The 21,705-nt window shown below is 38.7% G+C and overlaps 1 protein-coding gene across 5 annotated transcripts in view; it reads left to right on the top strand.

Moving 5' to 3' along the window:
• The window catches only part of UTRN (utrophin), a 576,845-nt gene that overhangs the window by 540,591 nt on the left and 14,549 nt on the right, over positions 1-21,705 (top strand). For 4 of the 5 annotated variants that reach the window (XM_039230877.1, XM_039230878.1, XM_039230876.1 and 1 more), the window contains 6 exons: positions 3,516-3,652; positions 9,431-9,469; positions 9,694-9,759; positions 11,377-11,442; positions 20,775-20,933; positions 21,294-21,534. In XM_039230877.1, coding sequence (XP_039086808.1) covers positions 3,516-3,652; positions 9,431-9,469; positions 9,694-9,759; positions 11,377-11,442; positions 20,775-20,933; positions 21,294-21,534 — 708 coding nt within the window. The remainder of the gene's footprint in view (positions 1-3,515; positions 3,653-9,430; positions 9,470-9,693; positions 9,760-11,376; positions 11,443-20,774; positions 20,934-21,293; positions 21,535-21,705) is intronic. The other variant, XM_039230879.1, reaches the window with a different exon arrangement.

The following is a 21,705-nucleotide window of genomic DNA, read 5'->3' as shown; positions in this document are numbered from 1 at the left end:
ACATAGTGTAGGTATGATGAAAAGACCCAGGTTTGTGAGAGCAGCTTTCTCCCTACTCTTCAGACTTGTAGGTCTGAATCCCGGAAAACTTTGGTGTCTGTTTCTGGAAGGGTCAAAAAAGGGATGCTAATTTCACCACCCTTGATAGTGGAAAGAGACTGAAGGGAAGCTATTTGTTAATGGTGGAATTCTACACCAGTGTGTCATACTGTCTCATACAATGAGATCTACAAAATCTTTTGTTCTCCTTCTTTCTTTTCTTAACAGCAATAAATAAAAACCTAGTCTTTCAAGAAATGTATGTTATCTCCCTTTTAAAATGAGGGATAATTTGTGTAGTAATGAGTGACTTTCAAGTCCATCCTCAGATCAATTTGCTTAAAAAAGAGAGAGAACAAACTATTACACCTAGCGTGAAGACAGAGTTGAGTCTAATGATATTCATTACGCTAGGTGGGTGGTCCTCTTTTTTTGCTTTTTACCAAACCATTTCTCTTGCACTTTGAAATAGAAGATATTAGGTAGCAAATTAGACCAAATATATAAAAATATCTTTTAAGGGTTTTTTTTTTTTTGGTGAGAAAATAGATATAATTCATTTTCTTGGCTCTCTTTTAAGTAAAGAAATGCATTCTGCTAACCTGAAAATAACACCTAATTCTTGGGGGATGAATTATCTTCCACTTTTTCTTTTAATATTACATAAAGTTTATGGCATTAGTTTATGGCATGTAGTGCCTTTATATTATAACTACTGGTGGAAGGAAAACTATTGTTTTTTTCCTCAATATGAAAATTGATGAGGAAATAAAAGTATGCTATTTTTGTATGAGTATGCACTTGTTTTATCAAATATTAAACTTGAGCATTATCAGAAACTCAAATTTAACTTCAGCCCCTCCTATAACTTTTGGGGAGGCAGGTAGTTGCTTTTTATTTGCTTTTTGTTTCCTTTTGTTTTGTAGGAGTGGTTTTTGGTGGTGATGGTCAGTTGCGTTTGCTTTGTTCTTCCATGTCTTCAATGTATTTTGCGCAAGAATGCTTGATGTTGAATCAGACTTGTACTTGTACTTGAATGATGTGTCCTTTTTTCCCCAAGCAAAAGTTCATGTAAAAACCTAAATTTAGATAGCTAGAAGAACATTCTGCTAAGTGAAAGAAGCCAATCACAAAAGACGACATACTATATGATTCCATTTATAAGAAACATCCAGAATAGGCAAATCCATAGAAACAGAAAGTGGATTAGTGGTTGCCAGGAGCTGAGGGGAGGTGAGGGGGTAAGAGTGGGGGTGGGAGTGATAACGAAAGGGTACAGCATTTCTTTTTGAGGTGATGGCTGCACAACCCTGTGAATATATAAAAAGCAACTGTATTGTACACTGCCCTAGTGGAGGCAGACAGGGAAAGTGGCCCGGGGCCTTGCACACCTCTCCTTTTCTCCCACTCAGCCCACTCAGGGCTGTCTGAATTGAAAACCTGGGTATGGCTGGAAAACCACTGGCATCAGTGGTGAAACCCTTTTACTGCCAGATGAAGGTAGACCAAGTAAAAGCTGGAGGCCAGTATTTCCTTATATATTAACAATGTGTTAAGAGCAGACCTAGAAATAAATTGCACCATAAATGCTTATCCTTGCATAGGGGCCTTCTTTTTGTATTTCTGTCATGGAAAGCTTCTTCCCTTCTTCTCTTTACCAAAACATCTAAGGAAAATATCTAAAAATGCAATGATCTGCAGCTGTGATACCCATTGCTACAGGTCCAAATGTCCTTTACAGTAGGTGATATGTCCTTTTGGCTTTATTCTCAGCCCCAGACATTCTGTCTCTTAAAAATGTCCTTCTTTACTCCCAAATGTGTTCTCCTTATTTCTCCTGTTCTATCTGGTTAGATCTTAGTACTCCCAAACCATCATCTCTCTTCACAACACTTTGCCTTAGATTCATTTTCATTAATAGCTTATTTTCTATACTTCTTTATATTTGGAAGGATCAGTCCCTAAATAACTACAGAAATTATGTGGTTTATTCTGTGTTATTTTGGAAAAGATTGGACATTGTGGGTCTGATGGTAAGGCCTTGGGACAATGTGGTGGTCCTTGCTATACTTTTTTTTATGAAATGAAAATGGATCAACTTTAATTATAAATAGCTTGGGCTTATTTATGTTTCTTCTCTGCTCTGCAAGCCTAGAGAATCAAAAGTTCCCTTAAGCGTGTACTAGAAACAGACACATTTAGGTAGAATGAGAGCAGATGGAAAGCAACAAAACTACATAAGGGCTGACTCAATTTAGTTGCTTTAAAAAATAATTATATTTTTAAGCTTCTGTTTGCAAAACAAGTTGGTACACGTCCTGGGCATGCTTGCCATGAAGGAAAAGACAATGGACTGGGGAGGGTGCAAGGAGGAGGGGCAGGCAGTAAGTAAGCACACAGTTTATTATTCTAGAAAAGTCCTCTGGTTTTGTTTTGTGAACTGATTGGAGTGAGGTCTACCCAGGTGTGGATTGAATAGCCAACTAGGAGTCCAACAACCCAGGTTTTAATTCAGTTCTCTGCAGGTATTATAAATATATTAAATATATCTTCAGAAGGACTAAAACTGGTGTCTATTTAACATATTGCAAATAAAGACTAGAATTGGTGATAGCCAAGGCTTAGGGTACAGTTCATAGGATGGGAGGAGGGGATGGGGTTGGGATAGATTTCAGCCATGTCACCCTAAATGATTATTAACTAATCACCTTGACATGACTAAGGAAACAGTAACATTTTATATTGCATTAACAATTTAGACAATATGGGGACCATGAGTGGCTCACCCGTTTAAGCATCCAACTCTTGATCTCAGCTCAAGTCTCAATCACAGGGTTGAGAGTTCAAGCCCCACATTGGGCTCCATGTTCAACCCCTTCCCAAAACAAAATAAAAAATATATATATAATTTTTTAAATAAATGAATAGAAAAATTTAGTCCATGTCAAATTTTTGGGAAAGACAAATGGACTGGATCCCTTACAATATTGTGGCCCTGCTCCTTCTCTCTTATGTTATTGCTTTCTCATTTTCCAGACTTCAATATATGCTGGCTTGTATGAAGTCATTAGATTCATTTATTCACCTTAGTGAGAACCATGTTATAGCCAGAATGCTGCATCATCTCTAAACATTTAATAGCAAATTGCAACTCTTAGTAATAGGAATCAACCAATAAGATTGCCAAAACTAATTTTACTTTTTGGCCTAAGTTTTTAAATATTGGGGAAATGAGCTAGTGATGGTTTATTTTCAATAGAAAATAAAAAAATTACAAACTGATTGCTGGATGGTTTAATGACGAGTCCTGATTGCCGTGTGATTTCATGACACGATCTGTTATTCCAAAAATACAGAAAGCTACTGCATACAATGTTATTTAATTGCATGAATTTATATCTGCTCTAATTTTATTGGAGCTAGATATCTCCTTCCATTTTAATGAGAGAGGTATAATTTTTTTTTCAACCTCCTAGACAACATCTGGGGAGGATGTACGAGACTTCACAAAGGTACTGAAGAATAAGTTCAGATCAAAGAAATACTTTGCCAAACATCCTCGGCTTGGCTACCTGCCTGTCCAGACAGTTCTTGAAGGGGACAACTTAGAGACGTAAGTTCTATTTTATTATTGAAACTTCTATGTACTCTTTTATATGATGTCGTCTTTTATTATGTTAGAGACACAACAGAAATCTGATACCAGAAAGAATTTGTGTTTTGCGAAAGTATTTCATTTTAAAAGAGGTAAATTCAACTTGGAATCAGTCTTCACAACATGAATTTTTACTGTTTACTTTTGACAATACCATAGCTAAAATTTTAGTGTAATTTTGCACACGTTCCTCCACTTTAAAAATATGTATTACCATGTGTTCAACCTTTGCTTTGGGCATCTCTTTTCCTCTTAAAAATACTTAAAGCGAATTGTGGTATATGCCGTTTCATTACTTTATTCATTTCCCATTTTTCCTCCTTTGGGGATATTTTTGCTATTTCATGGAGTATGTATTGCACTTATTTCACATGTTTAAAAAAATTTTTTTAATGTTTATTTTTGAAGAGAGAGAGAGAGAGAGAGAGAGAGAGATGGAGTGTGAGCAGGGGAGGGGCAGAGAAAGAGGGCAACAGAGAATCTGAAGCTGATAGCACAAAGCCCGACATGAGGCTCGAACTCATGAACCATGAGATCACAACCTGAGCCACAGTTGAACGCTCAACTGACTAAGTCACCCAGGTGCCCCTATTTTACATGTTTTTACTGTACATTTATTAATAATATTGAATCTCTTGCTTCTGATATACCTGCTAAAATCACATCAAAATCTTATACTTGTAATTTATTTTCTCTTGAGCATGAGACAGCAAAACAAGATAACTGTATACGGTACGTAAAAGAGACAAAATTTCTCATAAGTATGTAATTCAAGTTTATAAGCATAAATCCAACAAAATCTCAAGGTAGCAAAATTACCATGACATTATAAAGAAAAGAAAAACAGCAATTTATGCCCTGAAATGAAAAGAAAAATAATTTTTAAAACAAGCCAGAAGAAATGTAAGAAGTAATTTTAAATTACTAACCAATTTTATATCAAGATCAAAATAGGTCTGATTTTAAATTTTTGTATCTTATTTTATTTTATTTTACTTTATTTTATTTTATTTTATTTTGAGAAAGAGAGCATGTACCCAAGGAGGGGCAGAGCAGGGGGGAGAGAGAGAATCCCAAGCAGATTCCATGCCCAGCGTAGAGCCTGACACAGGGCTCAATCTCACGACTGTGAGATCATGCTTGAGCTGAAATCAAAGGTCAGACGTATAATTGACTGAACCACCCAGGTGCCCCGAATCACTTTTGAAAATATCAGCATAAATATGCCTGCTACAGCAATTTTCTTTTGCTTAAATCTTGGGAAAAATTAACTTTTATTGCTAGTCATTAGCAAAGTGCCTAGTCATAAAAAATAGTGATGTTCTAGTTAGAGAAAGATGCCCTCTCAAATGACTATAGAAAAGAAACTCAGAAGTGTGACATTTTCTACAGTATACAGTAGAAAAAATATATATAATGAGTATTAAAAAGTGTGTTGAGTGCAATTTTTGTGAAATCAGTCTTTGTTTCTTTAACCTTTAAAACCTGTTGTTCATTTTATTGTGTATCTGAGAGAGAAGCAGAGAGCAGTAATAGCCTAGTATCATGACGATCTGTGTCTCAAGGATTTCAAAGTAGAGGACAGACTATTTGGCCTGGATTTTTTCCATATAAAGCTTTCTAGAACATCAGCTTTGCTACATTTATGTATAAAGATATGAGGTTGTTTTTTTATTAATTTGTGGAACTTTTAAGAAGTTGAAGAGAGAACACAGCCAAAGCATAGTAGATATTTCATCCCTCTATAGGTACTGTTAGGGACACACAACTGTATTTGTTGATAGATCTAAAAATACCACATACACATTTAAAGCATACCAAAAAATTCAAGCTTTTTGATAACTTTGCTTGATATCAGACTGTGTATAATTAAAATATTGTGTCTCCCAGTTATTTTTTTCCACAGTACATTGTAGAACAAATTATATTGAAGCAATTTCAGTTTAAAGAGAGCTATTCATCTGCTCAAAATCCATAAGGAAAAGTAGATTTTTGGTTCTCTCTTTGTTTTGTGGGTATGTATTTGTCCCTTTCTTTGAAAGGTTTTATGACATTACATTCTTATTTGTTTTACTATCTAATATACAGTTTAACTGTGCCAAACACCCCATGATACAGGCACAGTTTTACTTCCCTTGGTATCAGATCTAATTAACCTTCAGAGGAGCTGCCCAAAGCATACAATTATCACATAGTGTTTTTATTTACAGGATAATTTGATAAGTTTGGACTAGTGATGTGCCTTTCACTCTTCTGATAAACCATTGCCATTTTGTGTTCCAAAATATCTACACCCTTCATATGATTCATGCAGGTCAATTCATCTTTTTTTGATACTCCTTGTAAGCATTTTTGATAATTTGCCTTTTAATGTCAAAATAATCATTGACATCAATCATTCTATGCTGAATGACTCCGTTAAAGTAAAAAAGAACAGAAAAACACGCCAAATAATTTTGTGCTATGATTTTTGGCTGTAATTCTGAAAATGCTTCATTTCATCTATCATGAATTTACCAGCATTTTCAGAGAGAAGAAAACAAGGGAAGGGGTGTCCGATTAAATCAGATGTCACAAGATTCTTTTTGAAAAAGATTTACTAGATACTGGATAGAGTGGGCAGGTTTTCTTTTTTTAATCCTAAAATGTGTTCTTGGAGTTGGTAGAGTTCATTTTTCTGCTGAGCCCTTTCTAGTACAGAGCCACTTAATCTTCTGGTGGTACAATTTATGTGAGTGGGTAGTAAAGTTTGATTTCATTTATTCTCCTGTTGGTGGGAGAACATTGGAGAAGAACCAGCCAAGTGGTAAATGTGTTAAAGTTATTTATGAAGCTGATTGGAATTTTCTTTTGCTTCTTTCTCTTTCATCCCTGCAAAATGTAGTGTCTTATCCCCTATCCAGTAATTACATATGAGTGCATAGAGGGTATTTATGGGGAAAATGAGTTATTACTAAAAGGAGGTAAACAAACTCATGCTTAGGTTTATTCAATTAATTTTGTAACTATGTATGCAAGAATTTTTGAAAAATAAATCAAATGAATAGAACTTGATTAAACAGTTGCCATTGAGGGACGCCTGGATGGCGCAGTCAGTTAAGTGTCTGGCTCTTGATTTCATCTCAGGTCATGATCTCATGATTTCATGAGTTCAAGCCCACATCAGGCTCTGTGCATTGATGCTGAGGAGCCTGCTTGGAATTCTCTGTCTCCCTCTCTCTTCCCTACCCCTCCACTCATTCTCTCTCTGTCTCTCTCAAAATATATACATAAACTTTAAAAAAAGGTTTTAAAAAAAGTTATAAAGAATTGTTGTTGAACATAAACCTAGAAACAAATAATGACAAAAGTAATTTGAGAATTCTGAGAGATTATTTTTGGCTAACAGGTAGGTTGATTTCTTTAAAGATTAAAGAAGTAGACATTACTGTCTGGTATTGGTTCAAGTGGAATAGATGAGTTTCATGGTTCTTTTGAGTTTTTAACTGTAGCAGGAACCAACCCATAGTCAAGTGTAACCACGGTGTGGAGCACCGGATCAGAGGATGTGACAGATAACCGAAGACCTGCAAGAGTAACAGGCTAGACCTCCAGAGTTTGGTGCACGAGGACGAAAGGGAGAGTTTCTAGGCAAGGGAAGTAATTTCAAAGCCCAGAGACAAGACCATTCTGGAAACTGGGTTGGGAAGCTGGGAAGAGTGGCAGGAAATACGAGTGGAGAGAGAAGCAGCACCTGCCTCATGAAGGGCCTGTAAGTCATGCCAAGGTGTTTGGGTTTTATTGTGAAAGACGTAGGGAACCATTGAAGGTTTAGATGTGAGACCATAGTGGGACCCCACTTGCTCTGGAGCAAATGGATTGAAGGAGGCAAAAAGACTGGAAGCCTACGGTATTAAAAGAACCATTAAGTTCTTCAAGAAAAGTCTGGATTACATTTCATGTAATGTTAGGTATATTTAATAAAGAATCTGATTCTTTGTATATTAGTGTGTGAGTAACCAAAACACTCTATTCAGCCAGCGCTTTGGAAAGCAGGGATAGGCGACATTATTAACTGTGGACTAACACACAGATTGGTCTTATTTTGAACCCTCTTTAATTATAGACTCTATTACTATGCAGTGAAGATATTGCCTGGTCTCTCACAATTAAATGAGAAAATTTACCACTTAACCTTTTTTTTTTTCTCTACAAATCAAAATACTTTGAAGTCAATGAAGCCTTAAGTTTGATTTTGTTAATCTTTATTTCTTTTCTTAGAAATGTTTTCAATACATACAAACTATCTTTTGAGAACTTCTTTGGTTCAGCTTTATACCTCTGCCATTCTTATCGTAGTTCACTGAATCATTTTTGTGCTAACTGAATTAACTTCACAAGAACTAGTCATGCAGTTTCACAGAGCTTTTCCAAGTTCAATGAAGATCAGAAATACATAATTTTCTTGTGTTTAAGGTTCACTGTAACTGTTGTAGTACCCTTGAATTTTAGAAATGCTCTCTTGAGTAGTTACTATTCTTGGGAAAGTTTATAGCAAATCATTCACTTAACATTTAGCATCCACATCTATTGAATAATACTGTGTTGTTTAATTTTTGTAACTATCTTACATCTGGATGATTAAGTCTATTTACAGATATTCTGACAGATACAGACTGGATAGATGCCTGTTTTTGAAAGGAGGTCCAAATAGTCTTAGTTTTTCATCCCAGTAAGATGCCCTTCATCTCCTCTCTATCTTTGCTATTCAGACACCAACTTGTTCTTCCAGTAGGAGATAATGAGATCATTAACTTTTTCTTAAGTTTGTACGTATAATAGAATTAGCAGAATCAAGTAGACCTAGAATAATTTAAACTTTCCTTCTTTGTTTCAATCAACATGCACTCTTGCAGGAGACTTATTTAATTAAATAGAGAACTAATTTCCTTTCGACTTTTAAAATTCCCACATTCATCAGCACCTCCCCAAGGGTACCCCAGGGTTGGGAGTGGTACCGAATGATCAAACTCCAGAGAGAGGCCTAACTCAAGTCAACCACACTTCCAGATTCAACTTTCAGTTTCAGAGATTCAACTTCTGGATAAAATTTTGTGTGAAGAAAGCATATCACCATCCAGTTGCTTTCAGCTTCATGGATAATGTGAAATTTGGGGCTGGGAGTAGGGGAGAGGATCTAGGTAGCATCTTCTTTCAGTGTCTCTGTGAGGTCGTGATACTCTTGGATTTGGAGTTTTGCATTTAAAACTGGACAAAGAATGAGAACAATCTCATTTTATTGCAACGCTGCCGTCAGTGGATAATGTAGTCTTTGGAATTGAACTTTACCTTTCTGACCAAGTTTCTTCTCCAGGAAATACAAAAATCCGATTGCATCATCCCTTGGTATATTATGGAGCATTATCTTTAAACTTATTTCATGTTTTTGAGCTATTTTAGAGCATTTTGTTTCTTTTTTTGTCAATAAGACCATTTCAAGATGTGTTTGCTGTCCTGTAACAAATATCCTGCAATATTTGCGAGAAGCCCCCACAGCACTTGAATACACAGCATCTTCTCCAGAATAAACACGGACTTCTGTTACTTTTGATTTCCCCATCCTGCACCTCAGGGCGACCAAACATGAGAGGAGAAGGCAGCTGAGAATGTCTTCGCCCCCAGTCTCCCACTGCTCTTGTCTGAAATCACTCTTGAGTGCTAGTTCTGTGACTTCTGTTTCCCTCTCCCCTTCTGCAGTCCTGTGACACTCATCAGCATGTGGCCAGAGCACTATGAGTGAGTATTCGCAGCTCCATCTGCAGGAGCCGGCACTCTGATCGGTGTCATTAGCATGGGGGTGATTACGACCTCGTGAGCTAAGAGAATAGTCTGTCTCCTGGGTAACAATCCTCATGGTTTGTTTGCATGGCAAATTCAGTGTTTAACTAAGCTAACATTCCTAATAGTAACATCTATCAATATTGGGGCATAAAACTCTTTCTTTGCTTTTTCTTTTATAGCCCCTCGCAGTCTCCTCAGCTGTTTCATGATGACACCCATTCCAGAATAGAACAGTATGCCACACGGTAAGAGACTTTGATGGGAGCCCTCCACTGCACTGCCACCCAGAATGTATCTATTTCTGTACAAATCCTATAGCATTAACATGACTTGATTTAAGGGATGTTTTGCAAGAGTCGGGATTCCATTATATTTGGAATCTGAGCTCTCATCTTTCGATGTTGTAATTTGCACTTTACCAAATACCTGCTATACGTTTTATGAAAAGTAAATCTCCAGGGGATGTGATTACTGAGCTCGTGAGAATCCAAACACTATACAAACAGGATTTAGATAATGTAACCCATTTTAATGAATGAGAGTAGGAATTGAAAGTGTTCTCAGGAGATGGTGCACATATGAATTACAATATGTAATTAAATTTATGCTAGTGCTTCATTATAGAGGTTTATTTTAGAGTCCTGAAACAATATGAAGTATAGTCGGGTCTTGATGGCATGCACAAACTTTCAGAAACGAAGTGTATAGTAAGTAGGTCTGGTGCTAGCAATTAGCTATGCCTAAAAAGGTTAGTTTAAGCATCATATAAATAGTAGCATTCAAACTGGGTCTTAGCCAGATAGAATTTCTGGGAAAAGGCAGGCTTAGACTAATGGAAAAACGTACTCAGAAGCATTGAGCTGGGAAATAGCACTGCTAGGAATTTACCCAAGGGATGCAGGAGTGCTGATGCATTGGGACACATGTACTGCAATGTTCATAGCAGCACTCTCAACAATAGCCAAATCATGGAAAGAGCCTAAATGTCCATCAACTGATGAATGGATCAAGAAGCTGTGGTTTATATATACAATGTAATACTACATGGCAAGGAGAAAGAATGAAATCTGGCCATTTGTAGCAACGTGGATGGAACTCAAGAATGTTATGCTAAGTGAAATCAGTCAGGCAGAGAAAGACAGATACCAAATGTTTTCACTCATACGTGGATAGGAGAAACTTAACAGAAGACCATGGGAGAGGGGGAAAATAGTTACAGAGACGGAGGGAGGCAAACCATGAGAGACTCTTAAATACTGAGAACAAACTGAGAGTGGATGGAGGGTAGGGGAGAGGGGGAAATGGGTGATGGGCATGGAGGAGGGCACTTGTTGGGATGAGCACTGAGTGTTATATGGAAACCAACTTGACAATAAACTATATTTTAAAAAAAGCATTGAGCTGGGAAAGAACATCACTTGTTTAAAGAATTGCAAATAAAAGAATGTGGAGTAAGGGAATAGAAGCTCAAGTCTGGTAAAGAAGGCCCACCTGCCAAGGAGCCAGGTAATGTCTTTAGCTAAAGAGGGGGTCATGGAGAGCCTTTAGGCAGGAGAGGAACATAATCAGATTTGTGAGAATGAAGACCAAACTGGAGGGTCTGGGAGATCAGTTAGGAATCTAGGTCACTTAGGAGTCTATGTAACATGGCAAAAGATGAAGCCCTACAAGTCTTAAGACAATGGTCGTTGGAAAGTAACTCAACATGAGGTATTATTTTAAATTTCTAATCTTGTTAGGAGATTTGGACCTTTTCCTATTTCGTCAGAATTATAACAGTTTGAGAACAGCAGACAATGTACCTCCAATTGACCATGCCCTGTGCGGCCACATTATCTAACCTCTTTATTTTCATTCTTCAGGCTGGCCCAGATGGAAAGGACTAATGGATCTTTCCTCACTGATAGCAGCTCTACCACAGGAAGTGTGTAAGTAAATCATGAAATTAGCCCTGCCTGGGAAGGCTAGATTTTGTATCATGGCTGTCTGAAATAATCTTCATTGACTGTGGCTCTGAATTTTGTTACCAATCAAAATTGATAAGTGTGGTTACAAAAATGTCTACATAGATTTTATGCTTTCAAGCCATGATAATACAAATTGGATATTTTATTTAGTTAGTTTCATATAAGTTAATGAAAAAATCCGGTATTTGTCAACTAATTCGCCTCAGGAAGATCAGATTGTTTTATTTATAAATACAGGTATAGATATTCATTCCATTTGTCAGATACTTCTTGTTGCTAATTTAACGGATATATTTCCACAGAATAACACTCTTCTGTAAAATCCTGTTCCTTTAGCTGACACATTTTCTCCATCACCTCTGCCATTTAACAACTATGACCCACACAAGTTTGGACATATACTCCCCAGTCGTCATTGAAAAATATTATTTCTCCTGCCACTATTTTATTATATTAGCAAGAAGGAAAATATCATTGATTTTAGAAAAATGCTTTCAGAAAAACATTCTAGGCAAATATTTTATCTCTGATTATCCTATTATTGTGTGTAATATTGTTTGGAACTTTTCCCTTTTCTTCCCCCTCCTTGGAATTAACTTTTTTTTTTTTATTTTGAACGAGGTCTACGAGATTTCAGTAGTGTCACATTTACTTGACTCAGGCAGGTTCACTGTTGTTTGGACCTGATGGGAAGCTGTAGGTAGTCAGAAAGTTACAGAATACTCAGTTACATAATACTCAGATGTTTTATACTAAAAAAGACCATGGAGAGAGCCAAATTGAAATACTGTAAGCACTGTAATACAGAATAGCTCCCTATCAATATTTTTAAAATTGTTTTCCTATTTTAAAAAAAAAATGTTTTATAGTTTATTTTTGAGACCGAGAGAGACAAAGCATGAGCGGGGGAGGGGAAGAGAGGTGGGTGAAACAGTCTTCAGGCTCTGAGCTGCCAGCACAGAACCCAATGCTGGGCTTGAACTCACGAACCATGAGATCACGACCTGAGCTGAAGTTGGACACTCAACCAACTGAGCCACGCAGGCACCCCTATTTTACTATTTTTAGGCTTATAAATAAAAATGTCAGGAGGTTTTTCCATTTTAAATTTCAAACATTAGCATGTTAACACTTTACAAGAATACAGTTGTGATTTATGTATTATTATTCATGGGCTATGAATATGAAACAATTCCCAAACCAAGATAATAGCATATGTATAATTCTTGTTTCTTATTTAACTACTAGTATGTATTTTATGTAAAGCAGCTAGATATCTGGACTATCCTCTAAATCAACATAATTTCCACAAGGTTAACAATAGCCAAATAATTAGATGAAATTAAAAAATAATAATGAAGACCAAAATAATTAAAACCAAATTTGAATTCTTTAAAATGTGTTTGTCATGCCCTCTGAACAGAGTAAAGGTAATGTCCAAGTTTAGTACATCCTATCTTCAAATTAAAATAAACACTATTTTTAAGTCTATTACTAATGTCTGAGAAAAAGAAAAAAATAATCAGATGACTAAAAGCTGAATACATTTTAATATACCATCATTAGATATATTAACTCATTCATCTGTCCAACAAATATTTCTTATATACCTACCATGCAGTTGTGTGATAGAGACAGTTTTGAGAGCCGACTGTTACATTTTCAGGAAGTTTGTAAGCTGTTTGTTAAACAGAGCCATTGTAGGGGTGCCTGAGTGGCTCAATCGGTTGAGCCACCAACTTTGGCTCAGGTCATCATCTCATGGTTCATGGTTCAAGCCCCACGTTGAGCTCTGTGCTGACAGCTCAGATCCTGGAGCCTGCTTCAGATTCTGTCTTCGTCTCTCTCTACCCCTCCCCCATCTGTGCTCTGTCTCTCAAAAATAAATGTTTAAAAAATTTTTTAAACAGCCATTATAGAAATTAATTTGAATATACTTACAATTAAATAAATTAGAGTCAAATGAGAAGGAAGGTAATACTCAAAACTCATCATGCCTTAGTTAGTCTACCTCATTGTACTATTATCTGTGTTCTTCAGGTAATTTATTGTATTTGTCAGATGGTGTGCAACTGTGTGTCTTTTCCAAACTACATTCAGTAAAGTCATTAGCTTGAAATCAGCCTTAATGAAAGTACTTAAACCATAGAAATCGCAAAGGCTACAATTCAGTGCCTTTTTATTCATTTATTTTTTGGAAAGCTTGTTAAATGTTTACCAGCATTCCAGTGCCACACACCCAGTACTATAAATGTCTATAGATGTAAATACTATCTTCATGAATCTTAACGGGCTAGAGAAGAGATGGATAAGTGTTTCTACAGAGGAAATGAAACATGGGAAGAACATTTTTGGTAGAGAGAATAATGACCCCCCCCCCCAAAGAAATCCACATCCTAATCCCTGAAACTTAAGAATGTGTCACTTTATAAGGCAAAACAGACCTTGCACGTGAGATTAAGTTAAGGATCTTGAGATGGGGAGATTATCCTAGATTTGGGTGAACCCCATATAATCCCATGAGTCCTTATAAGAGGTGGGGAGAGTCAGTTAGAGAAGGATATCACCATGAAAGGAGAGGTCAAGTACAGAGAGATTTCCAGGTGCTATGCCGCTAGCTTTAAGAGTAGAGAGATGCAGGTGGCCTCTAACTCCTGGAAAAGGCAAGGAAACAGATTCTCCCTTAAATGTAATGTTCAGTTAACACTGTAAGAATGTATCACTCAGCTACTAAAAAAATCATTTTCTAGTCCCTGCTGCATTAATATTTTCTTAGTGAATATGTTAGTAGATCTTATTTTGATCAGTCCTGGAAGCGCTTTGCTCTTTCAGTTTGAGTTATTGAGTATTCTGGGGTTCTTTTCCTATGACCATGGCAGTGACTCTGCCATTTGAGTAAGATTGCAAACTAAGTCCTTGAAGCCCTATGCTGGATCTGGAATCCAGTAGTATGATGTGGAGTGGTCCACCTCTCCTCACTTAAATGTATAATATTTACTTATTTAAGCATTTCCATTGCAACCGGTACTCTTAAATTGACAAAGTAAGTCAGTATTATACATACTACGATAAATAGCTTTTCTCCCAGTGGGTTGAGCCTTCCAGTGAGGATGCTTCTTACCTCCTTTGGGCTGAGAGCGCTCCTCAGAATTTGTGACGTAAGTCTTAGGAACCAAGCCTCACTATTTGCTTCTCTGACCGTGCTTCTGTGTTCCCCATCTAATAATGTAGCATCTTGGATCACAGGCTGTTAGGAAGAAATGCTCACTGCTCTTAACAGGACGCTGTTACGCTGTTCCTTCTTTGATTTCAGAGTATTTGTTTCTTACAGGACCTTCCTGGAGTGGCAGGAAGTATATAACATACTCTAACCTTGTAGTGGCAGGAAGTATGTAACATACTGTAACCCTGGCCTTTCCCTGGAAAATTCTTAAAGCTCCGGCATTGACAGGGTCATGAATTAATCCTGAGATGATACAGGACAGCTTTCTGCACCACCTAACAGTATCACCAGCTTCTAAATGAGGTTTCAGCGGCTCCTCTGTTTCACTCTTAGGTCTGTCCTGAGGCAGCCAGCATCAGAATCTTAGCAATTTCATTGTTGGGAAAAATTAAAAGCTAACTCAGAGTGCCTTAAGAAAAAAAAGTATTAGTTAACAAATTTCTACAATACATTTTGGAACTTTTCTTAATTTTGAATTCTCCACCTTTCCTCTAGGCCCTTTTCAGTGGAGGTTTCTGTTATTCCAGTCTAGGCCATAAAAATACTATTAGGTTTCTTTTGAATAAGAAGAGTGACCGTCTCTCTCTCCCTGCAGAGTGTAGAGTGTAATGAGAGCTACTGAGCACTTTGCCCATCTTTGCTTATTTAATCCTCATAGAACCCTTTGAGATGCTACTCTTGTTTCTGTGACCACCATTATACAGATGAAAAAACTGAGGCTTGCCCAGGTTTCATAGTCAGAAGTGGGGTTCAGATGCAGGCAGCCTGGCTCCCCCTGAGCATTCCTGACCAGCTCACTCTGTCACCTCTGCCACCTAGTGGGGAGGGCTTCCCAGATGGGAGCGCCGCAGCAGGGGCAAGGAGGTGGCGGATCAGAGCATCTTCAATTCCCCTGGGCGTCACCGCTTTCCTTGTCCTGATCCTGCCCATTTTCCACGCAAGCCTCCGCTTCCCAGTTGAGACCTAACCAGAAGAGTTTGTAATTCAGCCCCTCTAAGACCCGTCTGCCAAAGGTGCTTCGGGATGATCTCAGCCACAGGTGATAAAAGAGATTCCTGTGCTTTGAGGTGTGAATTTTGAGATTCGAAGGTCTTTTCAGTCATTTGTGTCTTGAAAAGCAGCCATCCTAACCTGTGGTGTGAGCCTTTCTCTGCCCCTCTGATTGGTCTGTGGAACAAATTCCCTGGCTCCCGACTGCGTTCATCTTCTGTGAAGCTGGTTAATGAGTTGTTGCGCTCCCATGGATGATGGACTGCTGCCTCCCCAGCAGAGAAATCAGCCTCCCAGCTCTTCCCCGTATACACCCAGTTCTCAGTGCTCCCTTTCCTCCTGAAAATCTGACTCCAGAGAATTTAAAAGGGCATTAATTGTGAGGATATTAATTTCCTAGGAGGAGTTAAACATCCATGACTCAAACAGAAAACAGGACCCAAGATAGCCCTAGGGCATCTCAGTAGCAGGAACTCAAAGAGAGATCCCCAGGCCATTGCCATCGGGGTGTGTCTCCTCCCATCTGCTGCCTGCCCTTGGAGCGACATTGTTTATGTGGAAAGATCGAACTTGGGAGCCTGGTGTGGTTTGCACTGGCACTGCTCTTTGCACCCCTGAAGCCTGGAAAGGAATGATCCTTGAAAGGAGGGAAATTATTGTTATTTTTATTTATTTATGCCTTGAGTACTTTCAGAAGGTCGTTGAATGAATCACACTTCTTTTGTCATCTGATATGTACTGATCTTGTAATCCAGATAGTATTTACTTTGCGCAACTTAAATATGGTATAAACGGAGTCCACTGAAGGGTATTTCAGTGGTGCAGACCTATATTTTTGCAACCTTTTCTATTTTAGCACTGTTGACATTTAAAAGCCCTAATCTGGTACTTCATATACTATCCGTACTTAAAGGGAAGGCTCTTGGTTTTTACTATGTATAAGTAAGAGCTTGAATGTATGTATTTTTATATTTAACTTTTAGGCCTAATAATCTGTGGAAAACACTTAGGGCTAAAATTATATGTTATATATAAATGATTTTTTTTAAAGAAGTTGCCTTAAATCCCTTTCATATTCCTTAATAAAAGAATGTAATGATAGTGGTGATGATGATAATTATAATACTCTGTTAAACTCTATCAAGTTCCTGGAAGAAATGAAGCTAGACAATGTTTACAACGAAATTTATCTCAGATGTAATTGTGACTTGTTTGTGTGTGTATTTGTTTCCCTGTGGTAGTCCCCAAATCTTTAAAACAAAAATTTAGTTAGCGTTAATATTGAGCAATAAATATAGTCCCTGAGTCAGACACTTGCTGGCATGAATGTTCTAAGGGCAATAATGATGTGATGATACCTTCTGACAAGGGAGGAGCTCTGTGCCAGGATTCAGTCATATCGTAGACTTACCAGGTAACTTACGGGACCCAGGGTTTCCTTTAGCACTTCTTGTCCGTATTATATATGTTTTTAACTTTACTTTTAGTCTTTTATTTTCTTTTGGGTGAATTATTCCTAGGAACCATAGAATTGTTTTTTTTTGGGGGGGGTGGACGTCTGGGTGGCTAAGTCAGTTAAGCATCCAACTTCGGCTCAGGTCATGATCTCACAGTTCATGAGTTCAGGCCCCGCATTGGGCTCTGTGCTGACAGCTCGGAGCTTGGAGCCTGCTTCACATTATGTGTGTCCCTCTCTCTCTGCCCCTCTCCACTCACAACCTGCATCTCTCTTAAAAAAAAGTTCTTTTTAACCAATATGAAAATCAATTTACATTTTATTGCAATCCCTGAGATTAAGATCTGCTTTTTTCTCTCTCTAGTTTGCATTATCCTTAACTTGTGCCTTCTTTCTTTTGCTCTGTTGACAAAGTGCTTTGCTGCACATTTGTGCAATCTGGATGGTCATATGAATGCCTGGGTTAGGACTCTAGACATTGCTCCATAGCCTTTCGGCATGGAATATGGTAGAGTAGGAGGCTAAACCTTTTGCTTTTTTTTTTCTTGCAAAATCTACTGTTTTGATTTTTGGTTGACTTCTTGTGATGCATTATATTTATAATAGAGAAATTTTCATGGGGGTTTATGTGAATGTTTCTGTTTTGGGGTTTTTTGGGTTTTTGTTTTTTTTGTTTTGATACTCAGACTTTTTAGTTTCTATAGTTCTTTTTTTTTCAGCCTGAGAAATATTTACAAAAAGTTCAGTTACTCTCTTACTTTGCTATTACTTTACTTTATGCCCACTGTGTCTTTATACTTGTATTTTTCCTCTTGATGTGTTAGAACTCTCTTTTTTAATCCTCTTTCACTGTGGATTCTCTTTCCTCCTGAGCCAGATAAAGCGCCTCCAAACCCTGACGGTGATAAGGAACACTGTGTTTAAGTCTTGCTATCCTTAGCAGTTAGTTGCTGTCATACAGTGTTGATGCGTTAGCCTGATAGCCAGCTCCTGCCCCTTCATAACACAGTTAGGTTTAAGGCACTGGCCATGTATTTCCCATGAGGAAGACGCCCCTCCCTCGCACACACCCTTGCCACATCTCTGTCGGCTTTAGGGCAGCCCAGGAGCTTTTAAATGTTGCTGCTTTACAGTGGCCCCATACCTGTTCCCTCCTCTTATCCACATCCTTTTAAAGTTAGGAACAAGCATGAGATTCTTCTAGAGGCTCCTTTTTTTGAATATTCTTTTAAAAACGTTTTTAATGTTTTATTTATTTCTAAGAGAGAGAGTGTGTGTGAACAGGTGAGGGTCAGAGAGAGAGGGAGACACAGAATCTGAAACAGTCTCCAGGATCTGAGCTGGCTGTCAGCACAGAGCCCTATGCGGGGCTTGAACCCACGAGCCGTGAGATCATAACCTGAGCCAAAGTTGGACACTTAACCGACTGAGCCACCCAGGTGCCCCAGAGGCTCCTTTAGTTTTCAGGGATACCACATTTTCTCAGGAAAGGTAATCAAAGGGTGACTCCATGGCTTATTTCAGTCTTTATCCCATCCATGCTCCTTATTTCCAGTTTCTAACTGTGTGCTAAAGGTCCTACTCCTCACCTTCTGAATTTGCTAGTAGAAGGATGGGAAGGTTAGGTATCAATGTTTATATTATCTTCGTATATAAATTTAGAGAGGGGGAGGGATTTACCAATCAAGAAAGCAAAAGAAATCAATCAGTAGTTCATCTGAACCTTGGATTTGGCTGTTCTGCAGGCCTAACACTCATTTTTTTTTCATTTGCCTCATCATATCATTCTGATCTCAGTGCTCAGGACACAGCTTTTCTATGAGTTTTGCTAACTATCAGATGCAATTTAAAGTCCCCTTTTTATCACAGTAAACTGTGGTCACGAAGGTTTGGATTTTCAAATCAGACTCGGAGGAATCAGAGATCTTACCTAGTATCAAGTGCTGGTCGTCAGCTGCAGGGCATGAGTAAGAGGTCCCAGACTGTTACCGCTGCTCGGCAGTCTCCTTCTGACTGCATTGGGATGTGCTCTGACCCCAGTGCAACGGGCGAGGTTGCTAAGGGACATTTGTAGGCACACCACTTTGAGAGGAGCTGGTTCCATCATGAGACAGCTCCATTTTATCCTCTAAGAACTACTTACATGCTTCTCTGAAGCCCTATCCTATAAATCCATACCTTCCAGAATTTGTTTACCAAACACCATCAAAACACACCAGGTTCAATCTGCTAAAGTATTAATTCTATAGCTGGACTGTCCAGCTAGCATTAGCCAGAAGGTCTGTCATTTGCACAAGTACAGAGAGAGTAGACTGGATCTCCCCATAAATGAGGGGAAGACCTTCCAGGCTTGCTTCTGAGCATTTTCTTCTCAAAAGTGTATAGTTTTGTCTTCTTTATGCTTCCATTTCTGCCGGTCATTAGATTCGACCACATGATTGATATGTCTAATTCATTAACCAGTAGTCAGAAAAGAAGAATCTAAGTAACTGTAGTTGCTTGTTTTAATGCAAAATGAGTCATCTTAGTGATGACATGCTGGTAATATCAAGTAAAAATGTGGCAGATGTTTTATAAGTATGTATAATGACAATTTTTGCTATATTATTTGAATAAAAGAATATGAGGATTATATTCTTCCATCCCGTGAATTACAAAGCATTCCGAAATGGCTTTCAACCAAATGCTAAAGACAGTGAAATCAACTGAGGCCTCAGTCCATTTGGGCTGCTATAACATAGTAGTATGGGCTGGGCAGCTTATAAGAACATTTATTTATCACAATTTTGGAGGCTGTGAAGTTCAAGATCAAGGTACTAGCAGATTTGGGGTCTTGTTGGAGCCTTCTTCCTGGTTCATAGACGGCTCTCTTCTCCCTGTATCCTCAGATGGCAGAAAGGGGACAGGACCTCTCTGGACTGTCTTTTGTAAGGACACTAATCCCATTCATGAAGTTCCACCCTCATGACCCAGTCACCCCCCAAACGCCTCCCCTCCAAGTCCCATCACACTGGGGCTTAAGTTTCCACATATGAATTTCGGCGATATACAAATATTCCATGTAGAGCAGTTTATTTATGATTAAGTCTACTAATCTGTTGTTTTGGCATTCAATTATTGATTTTGCCTACAGTGTCTCTTGTATTAACTAAGTACTTTACTTGATACTTTTGATTTGATTTTTACTTTATTTGATACCTCCCCTGAGGAGAATATCTCTTCTGAGGTTTCCGATATGTACATGTTAGTCTAAGGTAAAACGTGAAACGTTGGTATGTGTAGTCTGCCTACCTTTTGGATAAATGTCTTCCTAGAGTTTTATTTTTTAATAAAGTTTATTTATTTATCTTAGTAATCTCCACACTCAACGTGGGGCTTGAACTCATGACCCTGAGATCAAGAGTCACACGCTCCTCTGATTGAGCCAGCCAGGTGCCCCAAATATCCTCCTGGAGTTTCAAAGAGATATAGAGGGACATTGAGCTTTAAGGCAAACTTGGCCCAGCAACCATCCCGATCATCATTTTTCTACTACACTTCCATCCAGACATGAGCCTCAATGTGTGTGTGTATGTGTGTGTGTGTGTGTGTGTGTGTGTGTGTGTGTGTGATTTGTCTCCCTAGGGAAGATGAGCATGCCCTCATCCAGCAATACTGTCAGACGCTTGGAGGGGAGTCCCCCGTCAGCCAGCCCCAGAGTCCAGCTCAGATCCTGAAGTCGGTAGAAAGAGAAGAACGCGGAGAACTGGAGCGGATCATTGCTGACTTGGAGGAAGAACAGAGGTGTGTGCAGCCTGGGAGAAGGAGACTTGTTCCCCTGGGCAAACTTCTAATGGGAGATTCTTTAATAATAACTTCAGTATGACCCCTGCCCATTCTTTGTTCAGAAGTGTTTTCTAAGAAGTCAAGGCAGAGTCAAAATTTTATAGGAGATTAACAAGCTGGGATGCTGGCTGCAGATTATGAACTTGAGGGTTCAGGGAACACTCGCTTAAAGCCATAGTTTTGTCCAGGCTTACTCATCTCACTGTTAAGTTTCTACCTAAGAAGTCGTCACCTGGGTTCAGTCTGAAGCTCGAGGGCGGTTCCAGAGAGAAAACCATGCCTACAGTAGTAATTCCAGTTGTTCCTTTTCTGCACTAGAAATCTGCAGGTGGAATATGAGCAGCTGAAGGAGCAGCACCTGAGAAGGGGTCTCCCTGTCGGGTCACCTCCAGACTCTGTCGTATCTCCTCACCACACATCTGAGGACTCAGAACTTATAGCAGAAGCAAAGCTCCTCAGGCAGCACAAAGGTCGGCTGGAGGCTCGGATGCAGATTTTAGAAGATCACAATAAGCAGCTGGAGTCTCAGCTCCACCGCCTTCGACAGCTGCTGGAGCAGGTAGAGTGTGGAACTCGGCGTGGCTCCCATGCCCCCTCCCGACCCGTCTGTCTCCCGGAGCCTGGTCCCAGCATCAGCTGAGAGGCTCGCTTGCAGACTCTCACCTCCACACCTGACTCAGGAATCCCTCTTCAAACAGAAGTATCACACCCCCCACTCGCTCAAAAAGTG

The sequence above is a fragment of the Hyaena hyaena genome, unplaced genomic scaffold, assembly GCF_003009895.1.
Source record: "Hyaena hyaena isolate Hyena2069 unplaced genomic scaffold, ASM300989v1 scaffold_52, whole genome shotgun sequence".
In the NCBI taxonomy this organism is placed as follows: domain Eukaryota; kingdom Metazoa; phylum Chordata; class Mammalia; order Carnivora; family Hyaenidae; genus Hyaena; species Hyaena hyaena.
The sequence above is the reverse complement of the archived record's forward strand: the minus strand, read 5'-3'. Positions and strand labels throughout refer to the sequence as shown.